The sequence below is a fragment of the Dendropsophus ebraccatus genome, chromosome 10 (genome assembly GCF_027789765.1).
Source record: "Dendropsophus ebraccatus isolate aDenEbr1 chromosome 10, aDenEbr1.pat, whole genome shotgun sequence".
Lineage (NCBI taxonomy): Eukaryota > Metazoa > Chordata > Amphibia > Anura > Hylidae > Dendropsophus > Dendropsophus ebraccatus.
In genome coordinates, this window is record NC_091463.1 from 83,835,727 (window position 1) to 83,852,922 (window position 17,196).

Below are 17,196 nucleotides of genomic sequence, written 5' to 3' on the forward strand. Positions count from 1 at the left end.
ATATTTTTTTAATCTACTGGTTTCAGAAAGCTATATAGATTTGTAATTTACTTCTATTTAAAAATCTCAAGTCTTCCCATACCTTTTAGCTGCTGTATGTCCTGCAAGAAGTGGTGTTTTCTTTGCAATCAGACACAGTGCTCCCTACTGCCACCTCTGTCTGAGACAGGAACTGTCCAGAGCAAGAAAGGTTTTCTATGGGAATTTGCTACTGCTCTGGACAGAGGTGGCAGCAGAGAGCACTGTGTCAGGCTTGAAAGAATGCACCACTTCCTGCAGGGCATACAGCAGCTGATAAGTACTGGAAGACATGAGATTTTTAAATAAAAGTAAATTACAGATCTATATAACTTTCTCAGTTGATTTGAAAGAGATTTTCGCTGGAGTACCACTTTAATGGCTCCTAATGGATAATAATTACCTACTATAAGGCGACTGATATTCAGGCAGTTCCCTGATGTACTGACATATGTAACAGCATCAGAAGCCGCAGCGCTCTAGTATCTGATAACCTTAAGTCACCTTATCTATGTGGTTACATGTCTCAAATGTAAAGCTGGATGTCTCAGATAAAAGCTGCTTCTCCTGGGTGGAGTACATGGGAACAAAGCCAAGTACAGGGACACTTTCATCTGCGGCCTGTGTAGGTGCACAACGTCCTACATGACTGCAGGCCATGAGACTACATGGGAAGACGCCAAGATCTCCCAGGTAATCTGGTATCTCTTAAAGGGGCTGTATGGTTTAGCGATACCATTCTCACATATACTATCTTGCTGGGGTCTGTCCTCATCTGTTCAGCCAGGTTTAGCTCCGGAGGACCCAATACTTTCATGCAGTATGTAGAACAGGGATGTCAAACTCAGGCTCTCTAAACTACAATTCCCATCATACCTGGACAGCCAAAGCTAAAGGCATGATGGGAATTGTAGTTTTGTAACAGCTGGAGGGCCTGAGTTTAAAGGGGTTATCCAGCGCTACAAAAACATGGCCACTTTCCCCCTCTATTGTCCCCAGATTGGGTGGGGTTTCAAACTCAGTTCCATTGAAGTAAATGGAGCTTAATTGCAAACCGCACCTGACCTGGAGACAAGAAAGAGGGAAAAGTGGCCATGTTTTTGTGGCGCTGGACAACCCCTTTAACAGCTGTGATGCAGGTGGTCCATTAAAGGGGTACTCCAGCATTTTTTTTTTCTCTCAAATCAACTGGTTTCAGAAAGTTATATAGATCTGTAAATTACTTCTATTTAAAAATCCCGTCTTCCCATACTTATCAGCCGCTGTATGTCCTGCAGGAAGTGGTGGATTCTTTCCAGTCTGACACCATGCTCTCTGCTGCCACCTCTGTCCATGTCAGGAACTGTCCAAAATAGTACCAAATCACCACAGAAAACCTCTACTGCTCTGGACAGTTCTGGAGATCACTGTGTCACACTGGAAAGAATCCACCACTTCATGCAGGAGGACATACAGCAGCTGATAAGTATGGGAAGACTTGAGATTTTTAAATAGACAAACTTCAAACTACTACAAACGTAAATGACAAATCTATATAACTTTCTGAAACCAGATGATTTGGGGGAAAAAAAAGTCGGGGTACCCCTTTAATTTCCATGTTCATCATGCAATGCTTCAATTCTCCTGTGGTGGCGCTGCTGAGGGAATGGACCCTTGATGCGAGTTCCCCCACAAATTATAGGGGCAGTGTATTGAAGATGCACTGACAGTTGTTACAATTGATCCCATAGCAGTATATAGATGAGATCTCCCATACTCCTGGCACAGCCGGTGATGCACCTGCACAGGTTGCACATTAGCCTATGTATTGGCTTGGATAGTAGCTGTATAAATATGTATGCAGTGCCTTCCGGCACATTATAGGGCTGTACTATGTGTATGCCATTCCTAGGCACTGGTTCATTATTGGTTTTGGATGACATTATTCTAACGGTTCTATCATCCCGGACGAGCCCCCATAATACCCGTCACTCCAGCATCAACACAAATGGGATAACATTACAGAACAAAGCGAAGCATCCCACTGTTATCATTATTTCTCATAAGCCGACGCAATGCAAATATTATTCACGTCGTGCGGAAGGAGCTGTCAGTCATGCTGGGAACTATAAGCCAAAATCAACATCAGGAGGGTGACGGTAGAGCGGTGCGCACGGTGCAGGATGAAGGCTCCACATTGGGGCCTACTAGGGGGATGTCACATATAAACACCAAAATTAGAGATATGGGGGCAGATTTATCTAACTGGTGTGAAGTAGAATTGGCCCAGTTGCCTCTGGTAACTAATCAGAATCCACCTTTAATTTTCCAAGGAATGTGTGAAGAATGAAAAGTGAAATCTGATTGGTTGCTAGGGGCAACTGAGCCAGTTTCACTTTACAACAAGTTTGATAAATCTCCCCCCACCCCCCATGGAGCTTGTTGGAGAGGGGGGAGGTCATCCTGGACATTTTGAAATTCTATATTTCCCATCTGTCACCTGGAGAGAATTAGGCCCCATCACTGTCTATGGGAGAGCTGAAGATAGCTGAGGGCTGTACAAGGCTATTAATATTCCCATAGACAATGAATGGAGAGGGGGTTAAGTATGCATACTACTGCTTGTTCAGAAATCATGTGCTTGTGATTCTTGAGGGTCCCAGCAGTCATATCCCCTGCGATCGGATCTTATTCGATATCTTGTAAATAAGGCATAAGTGTCTATGGTGGTAAAACACCTTTAAGGCTAAAGCTATGGACTGCGGCATCTAAGGGGTCATGTCCAGATCTAGACATTGCAAATAATGGACTTACTTTACAGTATATCCCACTAGAGGACTGGATGGTCACAATGAGAAAGTGGGGGCCATAGGGTTTAACTCTCCTCCAGTTAACTCTCCTGCCATAGTTGGTAATGGCTGTGGCATCTAAGAGGTTAAATGGTCAGGTCATCTCCAATCCTGGACATTGCAGATGTTAGCTACATGGACCTACACAACAGGAAGGCATTATGTTTTTCCTATGACATACTGCACAGGATTAGAGTAAACGTGGCGTCTTTCTTTAGACATCTCTCCATAGGTTGTGTCTAGTACTTCTTCTTAAAGGGTTTATCCAGTGAAAATCTTTTTCTTTTAAATCAACTGGTTTCAGAAGTTAGATAGATTTCTAATTTACTTCTATTTAAAAATCTCAAGTCTTTCAGTACTTATCAGCTGCCGTATGTCCTGCAGGAAGTGGTGTATTCTTTCCAGTCTGACACAGTGCTCTCTGCTGCCACAACAGCCCAGAGCAGGAGAGGTTTTCTACATGATTTGCTACTGCTCTGGACAGTTTCTGTCTCAGACAGAGATGGCATCAGAGAGCACTGTGTCAGACTGAAAAGAATACACCACTTCCTGCAGGACATAAAGCATCTGATAAGTACTGGAAGACATGAGATTTTTAAATAGAAGTAAATTATAAATCTATATAACTTTCTGAAACCAGTGAATTTGAAAAAAAAAAGATTTTTGCTGGATAACACCTTTAACTGAATAGGACTGAACTGCAGTACCTCTCCGAGCCTGTGGACAGGTGTGGCGCTGTTTTCTAAAAAAAAAACAAAAAAAAAAAAAACGCAATAATACATATACTTCTTTGGCTGTAGTTGTAGATTCTTGGCCGCTCTCCACTGACATGACAGACGCGCCGGAGGCTTTACAGCTTCATTTCAGGAGTGTCAGAACTCTTTTCCTCACGGGGAGGAGTTTTCCTTGCACAATATTGCAGCGGTGAAGAAGCGCCAGTCAGTGACCTATATGTATGGAGAGAGGTATAATTATTATTCCATTCGGTATAAGCATCTGACAGGACGGCATTCCTTCATTGTCTATATACTTGTAATACACAACGTACGGCGAAAGGGTTTCCTAATCTGAAGGGTTTCGATCCCTGTAAGAAGGTTAAGGGGACAAAGGTAATTTCAGGGCAAGAAGTTATAAAAGTCACATACATGTGGTTGCAGAGGCTTCATTATAGATGCCGGGCCTTTACATCTCGACCAACCTGGTAACCATAGCAACCATGATGCCATTGGGGGGTCTGTGATGTCCCGCCACTCACTACAGGCACGGGGAGACAGTTCTAGGCTATGTTCACATTGTGCATTTTTTAAGACAAAAACAGCTGTTGTTGGCGATTAACAACGGCCATTCTTGCCTTAAAATAATGCACTGCATTGACCTCTATGGGGAAAAACGGCCGTTGTTCACACACTGAATTGAACAATGGCCGTTGCTCCCTTACGGCCACACAAATAATTGACTTGTCAATTAGGGATGGTCCGAACCTGCTTCGGTTCGGGTTCGTATGAACCAGAACTCTTGGAAATTATTCCCGCTGTCTGCCCGCTCCGTGGAGAGGATGGATACAGCGGGAGGACCGCCTGGAAAAATGGGATACAGCCATAGCCATAGGCTGTATCCCAGTTTTCCAGGCGGTCCTCAGGCTGTATCCACCCGCTGCACGGAGCGGGCAGACAGCGGGAATCTGATGCCGAGCGTTCGGGTTCATACGAACCCGAACCTCGGCAGGTTCGGACCATCCCTATTGTCAATTATTTGCAGCTACTTATGCAGGAAAAACGTCCGTTGTACCCGCTCTGTCCACACAATGTATGGCCGTTCTGACAGCTGTAGATTGCATGGACTTCAATGGTTATTTGGATTGCACGTACACCCCAACGTTCCCGCATGGCGCAACATGTTCCTGTGGCCGATGGTAACATCGGCCACAGGAACATGAACAACAACGACCGTTGTTTATACACAGTGTGAACATAGTCCTATTGTGTTACATTCCCTCTTAGGGTGGTATTACTGATAACTACAACTTTAGCTTTAGCTTTGGCTGTCCAGGCATGATGGGAGTTGTAGTTTTGCAACAGCTGGAGGGCCGAAGGTTCCCTATCCCTGGAGTAGAGTCTGGAGGCCGCCATACACATTAACAGGAAAGCTTTAGAACAGGGATGGGGAACCTTAGGCCCTCCAGCTGTTGCAAAACTACAATTCCCATCATGCCTGCCCAGGCATGATGGGAATTGTAGTTTTGCAACAGCTGGACAGCCGTAGGTTCCCCATCTCTGCTTTAGAAAGTGGATGGCACCAACCAGAGCTGGTCCTTCTGCCTTCAAGGGTCCCATAATAGCTGAATGTTCTAGCAGCAGAACCAAACTAAGGCCCAGAAAACATGGAGGTGTTCTTACCCTATTGTAACTCTGGGTTCTGTGTCCTTCTAACCTCATCTGTATCCCAGCTCAGACGAGAATGACTGGTATGGTATGATTCATCGGTGGGCACATAGGTGTGTGCATCATGGAGGAAGGTGGAGAGTTTATTTGGTATTGCATTGCTGTCAGCGTATATAGAACGTGTCTGACAAACACTGATATGTACAGGAGATAATACAAACCCTAAATCCAGGCAAGTGTGTGCCTGCATGGGAAAAACCGACAATGTTGTTGCTAGAGAACCATGATGAACGCTGGTTTAGTCACGGCTGGCTCCAGGTCTTTGCGGGCCATCGGGACATGCAGCAGCTGATAAGTATTGGAAGACATAAGATTTTTTTGTTAATAGAAGTAAATTACAAATTTCTGGCACTTTTTGGCACCACTTACCGCTGAAGCTCCTCAGTAATGGGAAAGCCTGTCAGGATTTATTGCCGCCTGTGGTTTACGTGCCATATATCTGTTGATAGACTGCCTTCGAGGGGTTAATCCTGCCTGCAATTAATAAGGCAGCGTAATCCGACCCGCATCAGCGTCAGGAAAGGAACATTGTATGTGATCACATGAAACAATACTCCGATTTTAGTGTCATCACCTTTCATATTCACAGCATTGTGTAAGGTCTTCCTAATCCTGTCAGCCTCGGCATCGCTGCTGCACATCCCAGTGTGAATTAGGAGCCACGCCCGGCCACTCATGGATGGAAACGATTCAATTAGTGGATATAAGTGTATTCTTCCTATCCTCCTCTTCTCCATCCATAGACTAGGTTGGTAATGGCACTGTGTGTGCTTAAGTTAAAGGGGGAAATTGTAATTTACTTCTATTTAAAAATCTCAGTACTAAAAATATTTTCAAATCAACTGGTGTCAGAGAGTTATATAGATTAAAAAAATATCAAGTCTTCCAGTACTTATCAGCTGCTGTATGTCCTGCAGGAAGTGGTGTATTTGTTCCAGTCTGACACAGTGCTCTCTGCTGCCACCTCTGTCCATGACAGGAACTGTCCAGAGCAGGAGAGGTTTTCTATGGTGATTTCCTGCTACTCTGGGCAGTTCCTAACATGGACAGAGGTGGCAGCAGAGAGCACTGTATCAGACTGGAACAAATACACCACTTCCTGCAGGACATATAGCATCTGATAAGTACTGGATATATTGATATTTTTAAATAGAAACAAATCTATATATTACTCTCTGAAACCAGTTGATTTGAAAATATTTTTTTTCCCAGATTTACCCCAAATGACCTCTTTATTGGGAATAACACCCCTCAAATAATTCTCCTCAGAGTAAGCATTTCAAAAGACATTTATTTTGTGGCGGCATTTGTACCATTTGCGACATTGCTATGCCTTTAATGTGTAGCAGCCATAGGCCATAAGCTGTGTCCAGCAGTAGATAGGCTGTTTTCCTGGACTCCCTAGGGCTGCATCCAACCTCTTCAGCCACTGGTAATCAAATGCAGAACAATCAGACCCAACTTGCTCGAGTTGCGCTCATCCCTAGTAATTATCCTTTTGTGGCACCACCCATATAGGTTTCATTAGGACGGCACCAAACACAAGTTCCCGCATCTTTTCTTTGACCAGTGCAGATTATTGAGTATCACTTGCATCCAATCCCCCACACCCCACAATTCTTTCTCTTTAGCCCACATATCCCTGTTTTCTTCTGTTTTGGTGTTAGGCTGGGCTCACACTGTGTTTTTGCATTTCGTTTTTCCATTGACCATTCCACTATTTAAAAAAAAAAAGGAAAAAAAATTTTTTATTTTTTTTAGCGTACACAAAAATGTTGTCAACCATGTTTGTGTAGGCTAAAAAAAAGTATGCATTTTTTGATCCCTTTCTCTATAATGGAAGTCAATAGAAAAACGAATTAAAGCAGATGCCACAAATGCAAGTTTTTTCATCCGTTTTTTTGCATAAAATGGACGGGAGAAAAATAAAAAAAGATTGGAAAAAATGCAGTGTGAACCCATCCTAAGTGCTGTCTTTTATGCTGAGTTTTTTTATATATATTTCATTTATCCTTTTTATTACTGTTTAGTAACAAACACCCTGGTTTCATCCATTTGTTTCTCTTGTTATGATGAGCATTTTCTATTTTATAAGAATATTCCTATACTGATGCACCAAGCGTGCTCGAGGTTCACTCATCTCTCATGTTTTCCTTTTACTACCTTCCCCTTTTTTTTTTTGCTTGTACCTAATAACTGGGAACAACCAACATCTTTTTGCCACCCTCCATGTTGGGCTTTTATAATCTTTCCATTGATACAACTGGCATCTTTCTTGTTGGCGCCGTGTCTACTCTGTATTAGCCATGTCCCACAGCTTGGTACAATCTATAAGGACTTTCTCTTGATCCGCCATTATCCTTAGTTTTAGGATGCCAGGCTGTTCAGCAACTAAACATTGTGTTATACCACATCTGTGATTTACATATTTGTAATGATGTTACTAAGCCACAAGGCCATCCTCGAAGTGTGGGCATTGTATAGTTGTATAGTATACACATGCAGGGCCGGCTCCTGGTTTTTGCGAGCCCTCGGGCTACAGAGCCTCAGCGGGCCTCTCATCCATCCACTATGCACAATCAGACACTGACACACAGCACTTACAGCTCAGTCTTCACCATCTTCCTCTCTGTCGGGCTGTTCTCCACACTGTAAGGTTAAGGACCTTCAGGTAATGTGATCAGGAGGTCCTTCACCCTTTTCTCTCTCTCTCTCTGTAGGTCCTGCTCCGTCTGACACGCTCAGACACTGACACACAGCACTTACAGCTCAGTCTTCTCCATCTTCCTCTCTGTCGGGATGTTCTCCACACTGTACAGTTGAAGACCTTTGGGTCATGTGATCAGGTCCTTCACCCTTTTTTCTCTCTCTCTGTAGGTCCTGCTCCGTCTGACACGCTCAGACACTGACACACAGCACTTACAGCTCAGTCTTCTCCATCTTCCTCTCTGTCGGGCTGTTCTCCACACTGTACGGTTGAAGACCTTTGGGTCATGTGATCAGGTCCTTCACCCTTTTTTCTCTCTCTCTCTGTAGGTCCTGCTCTGTCTGACACGCTCAGACACTGACACACAGCACTTACAGTTCAGTCTTCTCCATCTTCCTTTCTGTCGGGCTGTTCTCCACACTGTACGGTTGAGGACCTTTGGGTCATGTGATCAGGTCCTTCACCCTTTTCTCTCTCTCTCTCTCTGTAGGTCCTGCTCCGTCTGGCACGCTCAGACACTGACACACAGCAGTTACAGCTCAGTCTTCTCCCTCTTCCTTTCTGTCGGGCTGCTCTCCACAATATAAGGTTGAGGACCTTCGGGTCATGTGATCAGGTCCTTCACCCTTTCCTCTCTGTAGAGCCTGCTCTGTCTTCCATGTCTTCTGATGTTCAGCCCCTCACCCCGCACTACGGTTAGCGGGCTGAACATTCGAAGACTGGGCCCCTCTCCCTGTCTGGACCCCAGCACTTGCCCGGGTAAGCCCTGTGCTGACGCCGGACCTGTATACATGTGTGTGGGGAATATGGAAGTCACATAGTGATACCCCACAGTATTTTATGTAAATAATCGGTGATAATGTAACAAGGAGCCCTCCGCGGTAACACTGCATCGGGCCGGGAGCAGAGTATGCTCATTATTTTAGCATTAAAGTGTTGACTTTGTGTGTTTTGTGTGTACATACTGTAACATCCTGGCCGTGCCACCTATTCTGGCAGCCGACAGAAAAGATTGAGGGAGGGGTGAGGTGTGGGTACATCCAGGAGGGAGGGGTGAGCTGTGGGTACATAAGACAAATCCTGAGACAGGACAGAAGACTCTGTCAGAGAAGAGACTGTGAACCTGACATACCTGAGGAGGCCGGTCACCTTCCAGACACCGGGACGTCTCAGGTAACACAACAAACACTTCTCTCCCGCTCCTCCTCCTCCTCCAGCGGTGCAGGTGCTAGATCGTACACAGTATATCATCCTTGTATAGGTCACACATTATCCGGTACTTTCTAAGTCTTAGTACCTTGGGACTCTATAGGCCAGTGGTAGGGAACCTTGGCTCTCCAGCTGTTGCAAAACTACAACTTCCATCATGCCTAAAGCTTTGGCTTTCCAGGCATGATGGGAGTTGTAGTTTTGCAACAGCTGGAGAGCCAAGGCTCCCTATCCCTGCTATAGAGGACTGACCATCATAAGGCAGCTGGTGCTTGTTCACTTGCTACCATCACACACAGAAATTGTGTTTTTACTTTACTATAGTGTAATGGCATGAGGTATCTGATGTCTGTCTATATTGGTGATATGTCCACCTTTAAAGGGGTTTTCTTTTTCTTTCAAATCAACTGGTTTCAGAAAGTTATATAGATTTGTAATTTACTTCTGTTTAAAAATATTCAGTCTTCCGGTACTTATCAGCTGCTGTATGTCCTGCAGGAAGTGTATTATTTCCAGTCTGACACAGTTTTCTCTGCTGCCACCTCTGTCTGAGACAAGAACTGTCCAGAGCAGGAGAGGTTTTCTATAGGAATTTGCTGCTGCTCTAGACAGTTCCTGTCTCAGACAGAGGTGGCAGCAGAGAGCACCGTGTCAGACTGGAAAGAATATACCACTTCCTGCAGGACATACAGCAGCTGATAAGTATGGAAAGACTTGAGATTTTTAAATAGAAGTAAATTACAAATCTATATAACTTTCTGAAACCAGTTTATTTGAAAAGAAAAAGATATTCACTGGAGTACCCCTTTAAGGGGTGGTGTCGTGAAGATAACCCAAGTCCAAATTATGATATACAGATGTCTTAGGTAACAGACCTGGCCCACTTAAAGGGATCTTTTCACTATGTATACCTATATGCATATAGAGAGAGAGATCTGTCAGTGAGGGACGGCGAACTATCCTGAGGACTCAGAGACCTGTTCTTGACTGAAGGTACAACAATGTTTAGTCATTCGGAGTGATCATATATCATCATAATATGTTTCATTAAACTAGTGACAGAAAAGACACTTGAAATGGCTGGGATGTAGTGCCGCAGTTTTACCAGCAGAGGCCGCCATGAAAGAGAGTCTTGTCCTGAAGGAATAACCAACACCAGTCACAGCTGATCGCCGAAGGTATAATGGTGTGTTTACACAGACAGAGTTATCTGACAGATCTTTGCAGCCAAAGCCAGGAACAGACTATAAACAGAGAAAAGGTCATAAAGGAAAAACTGCGATCTATCCTCTTTTCAAATCTATTCCTGGCTTTGGCTTCAAAGATCTGTCAGATAAATGTCTCTGTGTAAACACACCCTGAGACAACAGATCTGCTGTGATCAGGTAGTTGTGTGGTTGCTCTTGTCCATATTTCAACCTACAATTTATTGTATCGACAGATCTATTTAAATGTGTAAAGCAGATGGACTGTAGATATGTAATTAAAGGGGTTTTTTTTTTTAATTGATGGCCTCTCCTCTGGACTGACAATCAATATTAGATCAATGAGGGGTCTGAACAACTTTTTGGAGGGGCTGTGGTACTTACATTGAATGGGAGTCTAATAAGGATGGGGCATGTCAAAAGAACATTTAGGACCCCAGTGCTGAGAGGAAGAAGCACACGCATAAGGGCTTCACTCCCTGTCTCACAGCATTCTCGATCCAGCATCAGAGCATCCAGATAACATTCAAAGGTTCAACCTTAAAGGGGTACTCCGGCAAAATTATTTTTCTTTCAAATCACGTGGTGACAGGAAGTTATACAGATTTGTTATTTACTTCTATTAAAACAAGTCTTCCAGTACTTATCAGCTGCGGTATGTCCTGCAGGAAGTGGTGTATTCTTTCCAGTCTGACACAGTGCTCTCTGCTGCCACCTCTGTCTGAAACAGGAGTAGCAGCAAATCCCCATAGAAAACCTCTCCTTCTCTGGACAGTTCCTGACATGGACAGAGGTGGCAGCAGAGAGCACTGTGTCAGACTGGAAAAAATTAAACCAGTTCCCGCTGGACATACTGAAGCTGATAAGTCCTGGAAGACTTGAGATTTCTAATGCTGCGTTTACACGTAACGATAATTCGCCCGATCGTACGATTAACGATGTTGGAGTAACGATTTTTTTTTTTATAACGATCAGCGTTTAGAAGGTACGATATATTGTACGGAAAATTCGTTTTGCGATCGCTTAAGCCTATCTCACACATTGGTTAAATCGGCGAACGACTGTTGACATGGAACGATCTGCGAATTTTTTGCGAGCGATCAACGACAATTTCAGAACCTGTTCAAAGATCAAAATGAACGATTTTTCGCTCGTCGTTTGATCGTTGGCTGCGTTTACACGTACGATTATCGTCCGAATTCGATCGTTATTGTGCAAATTCGCACGATAACCGTTACGTGTAAACGCAGCATAAATAGGAGTAATTTACCCTTTAAACTTTCAGTCCCCAGTGTAAAATCTGTACAAGGACCTCCACATTCAATCATTTATAGTATTTGGGGGAGATTTATCAAACATGGTGTAAAGTGAAACTGGCTCAGTTGCCCCTAGCAACCAATCAGATTCCACCTTTCATTCCTCACAGACTCTTTAGAAAATGAAAGGTGGAATCTGATTGGTTGCTAGGGGCAACTGAGCCAGTTTCACTTTACACCATGTTTGATAAATCTCCCCCTTTATGTCTAACTATGAAGAAAAGGGGTCTTTGGCCCCATAAAGCACCATGATTTTGGTTCATCTACTACCTCTGACCCTTATAGCTACACCCCTACAGGTTTCCTCTATAGTACTCATCAGGGTTTTTTTTTTTTACAGGTTTCACCATGGACTCTGCAGAGCCTCTAGGCCTCCTCCCTCGCTTCTACATCTATGCCATCCATGGCTATGTGTGTGAGATCCTCTTCACTGCCTTCTTTGACTTTATCGCCAGCCACAGAGACTGGAGACTTCGAGGCGTGTCCAGCGTTTGGGCGCTCTTCATCTATGGAGCAGCAATGCTGGGAGTGGAGTATATCTACCTGACACTGAGGTTCCAATGTGGCTTCATTGTGCGCTCCCTTCTGTACACTCTCTGGGTCTACCTGTGTGAGTTCAGCTCCGGGTGGATCCTTAAGTGTTTTGGTGCGTGTCCATGGGACTACAGTCACTATAGATATAACTACAGGGGCCTGGTGACTCTGGAGTACGCCCCCTTCTGGTTCATGGGCTGTGTTATCCTGGAGAAAATGGTGATCTGGCACACACTGCGGCTGCGTCTGGAAGGGAGCTGGGAACCCGAGATTCTGAAGGTGGCCTAGGTCTCCATCTTGGTCAAATGCTACATCCTAAATGTGAAGAACTGAGTCCACGGAAGAGGCGCTGAGCCCATACCTGAAGAAGACTGATTAATGACTTGAGAATATTTGGCGTACCCTTCAAGTGAACGACACAGATACAGTCAGTGCCAGACAACGCTATCCACACTCTGTGTGTGGGATGAAGGAAGTTTAGTTGTAATTTCTGGGTGCCCTCCATGTTTTAGAGCAATGTAATTATATAGATAAATGGATTGATAGATTTTTTTCATGTTCCAATAGAAGTGAATGGATTGGGCTGCAATACCAGGCCTAACCAATGGACAAGAGTGGCGCTATTCTTGGAAGAAGAAAAAAAAGATGCTATTTTCTAATCTTGGTCATCCCCTATTTTTATATACTATTCTATATACTGGACATATTTGCACAATGAGGGATATTTATCTAAATGCGCCCAGGTGTACACCACAGAAAAGGCCAGGTGCGGCCAGGCGGGAGGAGGCGTGGCCTCTGTATGTGACTCCATAAGCAGTGTACAGACCGTCACTTATGGAAGCCATTATTTTGCTGTTAGGCTGCATTCACACGTTCAGTGTTTTTCTTGGTCCAGGATTGTGGTCTGCTAGCTACCTTCGTGATCCGTGCAAAACAGTCCGTTTTGCATCCGTGTTCGTTTTTTTCATGGATCTGTTTTAAAGCATTTTATATTACATTGATTACATCACATCCGTATTTTTCACGGACGAACACGGATGTCACATCCGTGTAGATCCGTGAAAAACACGGATCTCATTGATTTCTATGGGGAATCCTTTCCGTGCATCCGTTCCGAGTAATGATGTGTACTATTTTTTTACGTCACGGATCACAGATCCGTGAAATCACGGAATGTCTGAATGGCCCAATAGAAGGCAATGGGCTGTAAAAGTGTCCGTGCGCATGGATCTGTGAGCACGGACAACTTCACGACTAGACAAGAAGAGCAATTATACAAAGAAAGGCATAACCCTACCCCTCCCACTCAAGCTTTGCCCTGCCCCACTCCTCCCATGTTCCACACCTTGTCAAGTCTGCATCCTCAGCCTGTACTCAACAAGCAAACTAAATGCGAAATAGTGGTCACATGATCTTTGTCTCCAGTGGGGGGGGGGCAGCAGAGGGAGCAGGAGACAGAGTGGATTGCAGGGAGCACAGTTTTCTTCACTTCCTGGATTTCAAACAACTACCATTGCACAGACCTGGTAATACATTATACAGAGATATCTATAATAATAATTTTCCCTATCTGGAGTTCCCCTTTAACTGTCTGACCCTTTTGTTCTTGGAGAGAAAAGATAGGGCCATAACTTTCTTGCTTCAGCATATCCCTGCTCATAGAGAACACATGAACATTTGGCTGTGCCAAACATACATGTGTATCGGGAAGCCTGAAGACATTTGAATCCCACTGCCCGGAGAAGGTTGATGAAACCTGAGGACTGCCAAGAAAACATAGAAGCATCGCTTCCATATAAATGCAAACTAGAGCAGCTCCATTAACAGCAATAGGCAGCCCTGTGATATCTGATGTGTAAGGGGGACTTTAGTAAGCTGTATCCATTTTGCTCCAGGGCTGCAGGTAGTGATGTCAGCAGCCGGGAACCATTTGCTTATGTTGCTTCCTCTCCGTGTGTTGGGGGTCTATCAGCAGAGATCACTGCCATGAAAATAGATCAGTCAGAGCTGTGACCGACACCTCATAGGGACCAAATTGTAGCAGGGACTATATTAGGAACCAGTAGTTCTCTCTTTTCATTCTCAAAAGAGCTAGTTACTGAGATATTCTATATTCTTGCACCATTTTCTTTGTATATTTATGTGACTAGAACTTCAATAAATTATTATTTATGTTGTAAATATGACTGTGCTTTCATCTCATCACTACATTGGTGTGAAGGTGCGACAAATACTCCTTCAGATAGTGACCACAGAAAAGCAGGCTTTTTTCAGTTCCGTGTATACACAGTATGCAGTAAGCTCCCCCTAGTGGTGACTGTAAGTGAGGAGAATTATATCATTGAATTCGATATGTATGCAGGGTATCAGTAAAATGTATCTCTGACTGTATAAGAAGCTTATCAGTGCAAGTCTGGATGTGTTTAGACTAAACATAACCATTCGCTGTAATGTGGAGCAATGGGACTCTCTCCAGCGGAGACAGTAGAGCAGTGATATAACAGAATACAAGCACCTTGTCTATTCTTCACATGAATTGCCCTGCCAGCAGGTGAGTAAATATTGGTATTTGTATAACCCGCCTGGAGGAATCTTCCTTGTCTTCTCTCCGGAATCATAAACACACATGATGGTAGATCATATGCTGTGCATGTACCGAGGCCATGTCAGGTGCCCCATTATAAAGAAATATCAGCTATTCGAATAACTTTTCAAATTATTTTTGTTAAAGGGGTACTCCAGCGAAAATATTGTCTTTTAAATCAAATAATTTCTGAAAGTTATAGAGATTTGTAAATTTACTTCTATTTAAAAATCTCAAATCTTCCCATACTCATCAGCTGCTGTATGTCCTGCAGGAAGTGGTGTATTCTTTTCAGCTGCCACCTCTGTTCATGTTAGGAACTGTCCAGAGCAGTAGAGGTTTTCTATGGGGCTTTGCTGCTGCTCTGGACAGTTCCTGGAAAGTGAGGTACCCCCATAATACTGCCTTTTAGAGTACACAATGAAAGGGATTGCCAAAGGGCCCATAACACAGCGGCAGTGCCCCCATTACATAGCAGGTGCTAAAAATGACAGATCCAGAGTACAATAGAAGGGATAGCTAAAGTGTCTCTGTAACACAGCCAGCTAAAAAGCTCCATCAAAGTGAATGCCAGAGGGCCTGTATCACAGCCTATGTAATAGCCTATAAAAGAGACAGCTATAGTGCTATGGCTGTGTCCATGTTATCCAGCCAGTCACCGATAATCAAATGCTGAACGATCAGACTCGGGCATGCTCTAGTTGTGCTCATCTCTAGTTAGTATATCTCCCATATATAAAAGTATATATGGCAGGAAGTGACATATGAGGAACCAATAAGTGAATACTAACACGTCATTTCCTCTTCCTGTTCTGATCAGTGCTGTAGAGGTTTATTGGCCTTAGTCAGTGACCAGTTCTACCAGATGGTTCAGGACAGAGGCCGATACAGACTGCAGAGGCCCCTTAGCCGGAAACATTATTGTGAGAAAAATCATTAGATTGTTTGAACGTAAGCGATCATCTTTCTGTGTGTATGCCGGCAATGACTAACGAAAATTTGTTCGTGTGTCATTGATCGCATCTTTTGAGCTGACCATAAAATCATTGTCAATCGATTGCAAAACGTTTGGTGTATGTACACATTGTTCATTCACTGGAATCAGACGGGAGTATAGAGTATGGGAACGATTGTAATTATGATTGTGAATCTCGACTATCGTTCCGTGTATTTTGGTGACCGGTTTCAGGTCGTTTGCAAAAGCGCTCAGTTGCGATCGTTTATCGTTAATTGGAGAAAATGAAAAATCGCTTAACGATTATCTTTCCGTATTATAGAGAGAACAATAAGCTAATGAAACGATCACCGGCTGATCGCTTCTTTAGGTCCAGACCTAAAATCAACAAGCGTCGGGTGCTCATCGCTACGCGTAATAGCGACGCGTGGCCGGCGGCTGATGATTGTAGTATAAAATGTTCCCGGTGTCCTCAGGCCTTCCCTGATCTCGGCAGCTGCAGCTTGGTTTCCTTCTGGTCCAGTCTCTGCACTGACAGCCACTCAGCCAATCACTGGCCGAGACAGGATCACAGCCACTGATTGGCTAAGCAGGACCAGAAGGCAGAGACACCAGAGACACAGCTCAGACACCAGGGAACGTGGTAAGGTGAGTAAATACTTTATTATTTTACCGTAAAGGCAAAGGCTGCACGGACATCGCTAATGTCCGTGCTAAGGCCCGATAGTCTGCCCGTGTAAACGAGTGCTCGTTTACACTTTATGATCGGCCATGTAATTGGACCCCCTAATAGAACTAACTAGGATCATCGATAGGTGTAATAGGGTTAAGTCAGTGCACGACGATCACAAAATCATGGATTGTCGCTGATCGTGATCTTCCAGCATGTCGAAAAATCCTCGTCGGCCTTTCGCTGATAGTTCACCAATCCGTTCGTGTAATAAAAAATCTTTCCGTCAACCATTTTCTCTTGCCACGAACGATTAGCGACCATATAATGACCACAAAAATGATTGTGAATGTATTAATGCTAAAATTGTTCGCTACTATATTGCAAGTTATCACTAGCGTTCGATCGCTCTGACAGGTTTTTGCACGTTAATCGCTCAATGTAATGCTACGTTTACATGGAACGATTATCGGGCGAATTTTCGCGATAACGATCGCATTGAGCGATAATTGTTCCGTGTAAACGCAGCAAACGTTCAAGGGATTAGCTAAAAATCGTTCGTTTTGATCTTTAAACATGTTAATAAATCATCGTTGATCGTTCGCAAAAAATTCGCAGATCGTTCCGTGTAAACAGTCGTTCACAGATTCTACCTATGTGCGAGATAGGCTTAAGCGATCGCAAAACAAATTTTCTGTACGATATATCGTTCCATCTAAACGCTGATCG

General features: G+C 43.9%; 1 protein-coding gene across 2 annotated transcripts; it reads left to right on the forward strand.

Annotated features, from left to right (window-relative positions):
• The first annotated feature begins 644 nt into the window (after positions 1-644).
• LOC138765652 (transmembrane protein 229B-like) lies at positions 645-14,439 on the forward strand. Of its 2 annotated transcripts, none has more exons than XM_069942608.1 (2): positions 645-711; positions 12,065-14,439. In XM_069942608.1, exons 1-2 carry the CDS (start codon positions 687-689, stop codon positions 12,544-12,546), a joined length of 507 nt encoding a protein of 168 aa, XP_069798709.1. In that variant the 5' UTR covers positions 645-686; the 3' UTR covers positions 12,547-14,439. The 2 variants fall into 2 exon arrangements, 1 of the variants encoding a protein (XP_069798709.1); XR_011358616.1 differs by lacking the exon at positions 645-711 and adding an exon at positions 9,086-9,167.
• The last annotated feature ends 2,757 nt before the right edge of the window (positions 14,440-17,196 follow it).

What these genes read in the sequence shown, in the direction of transcription:
- LOC138765652 (XM_069942608.1), top strand. Translation starts at nt 687, where the DNA reads ATGGGAAGACGCCAAGATCTCCCAG. An exon ending in AAGACGCCAAGATCTCCCAG is followed by an intron (nt 712 to 12,064) that starts GTAATCTGGTAT and finishes TTTTTTTTACAG; the next exon opens with GTTTCACCATGGACTCTGCA.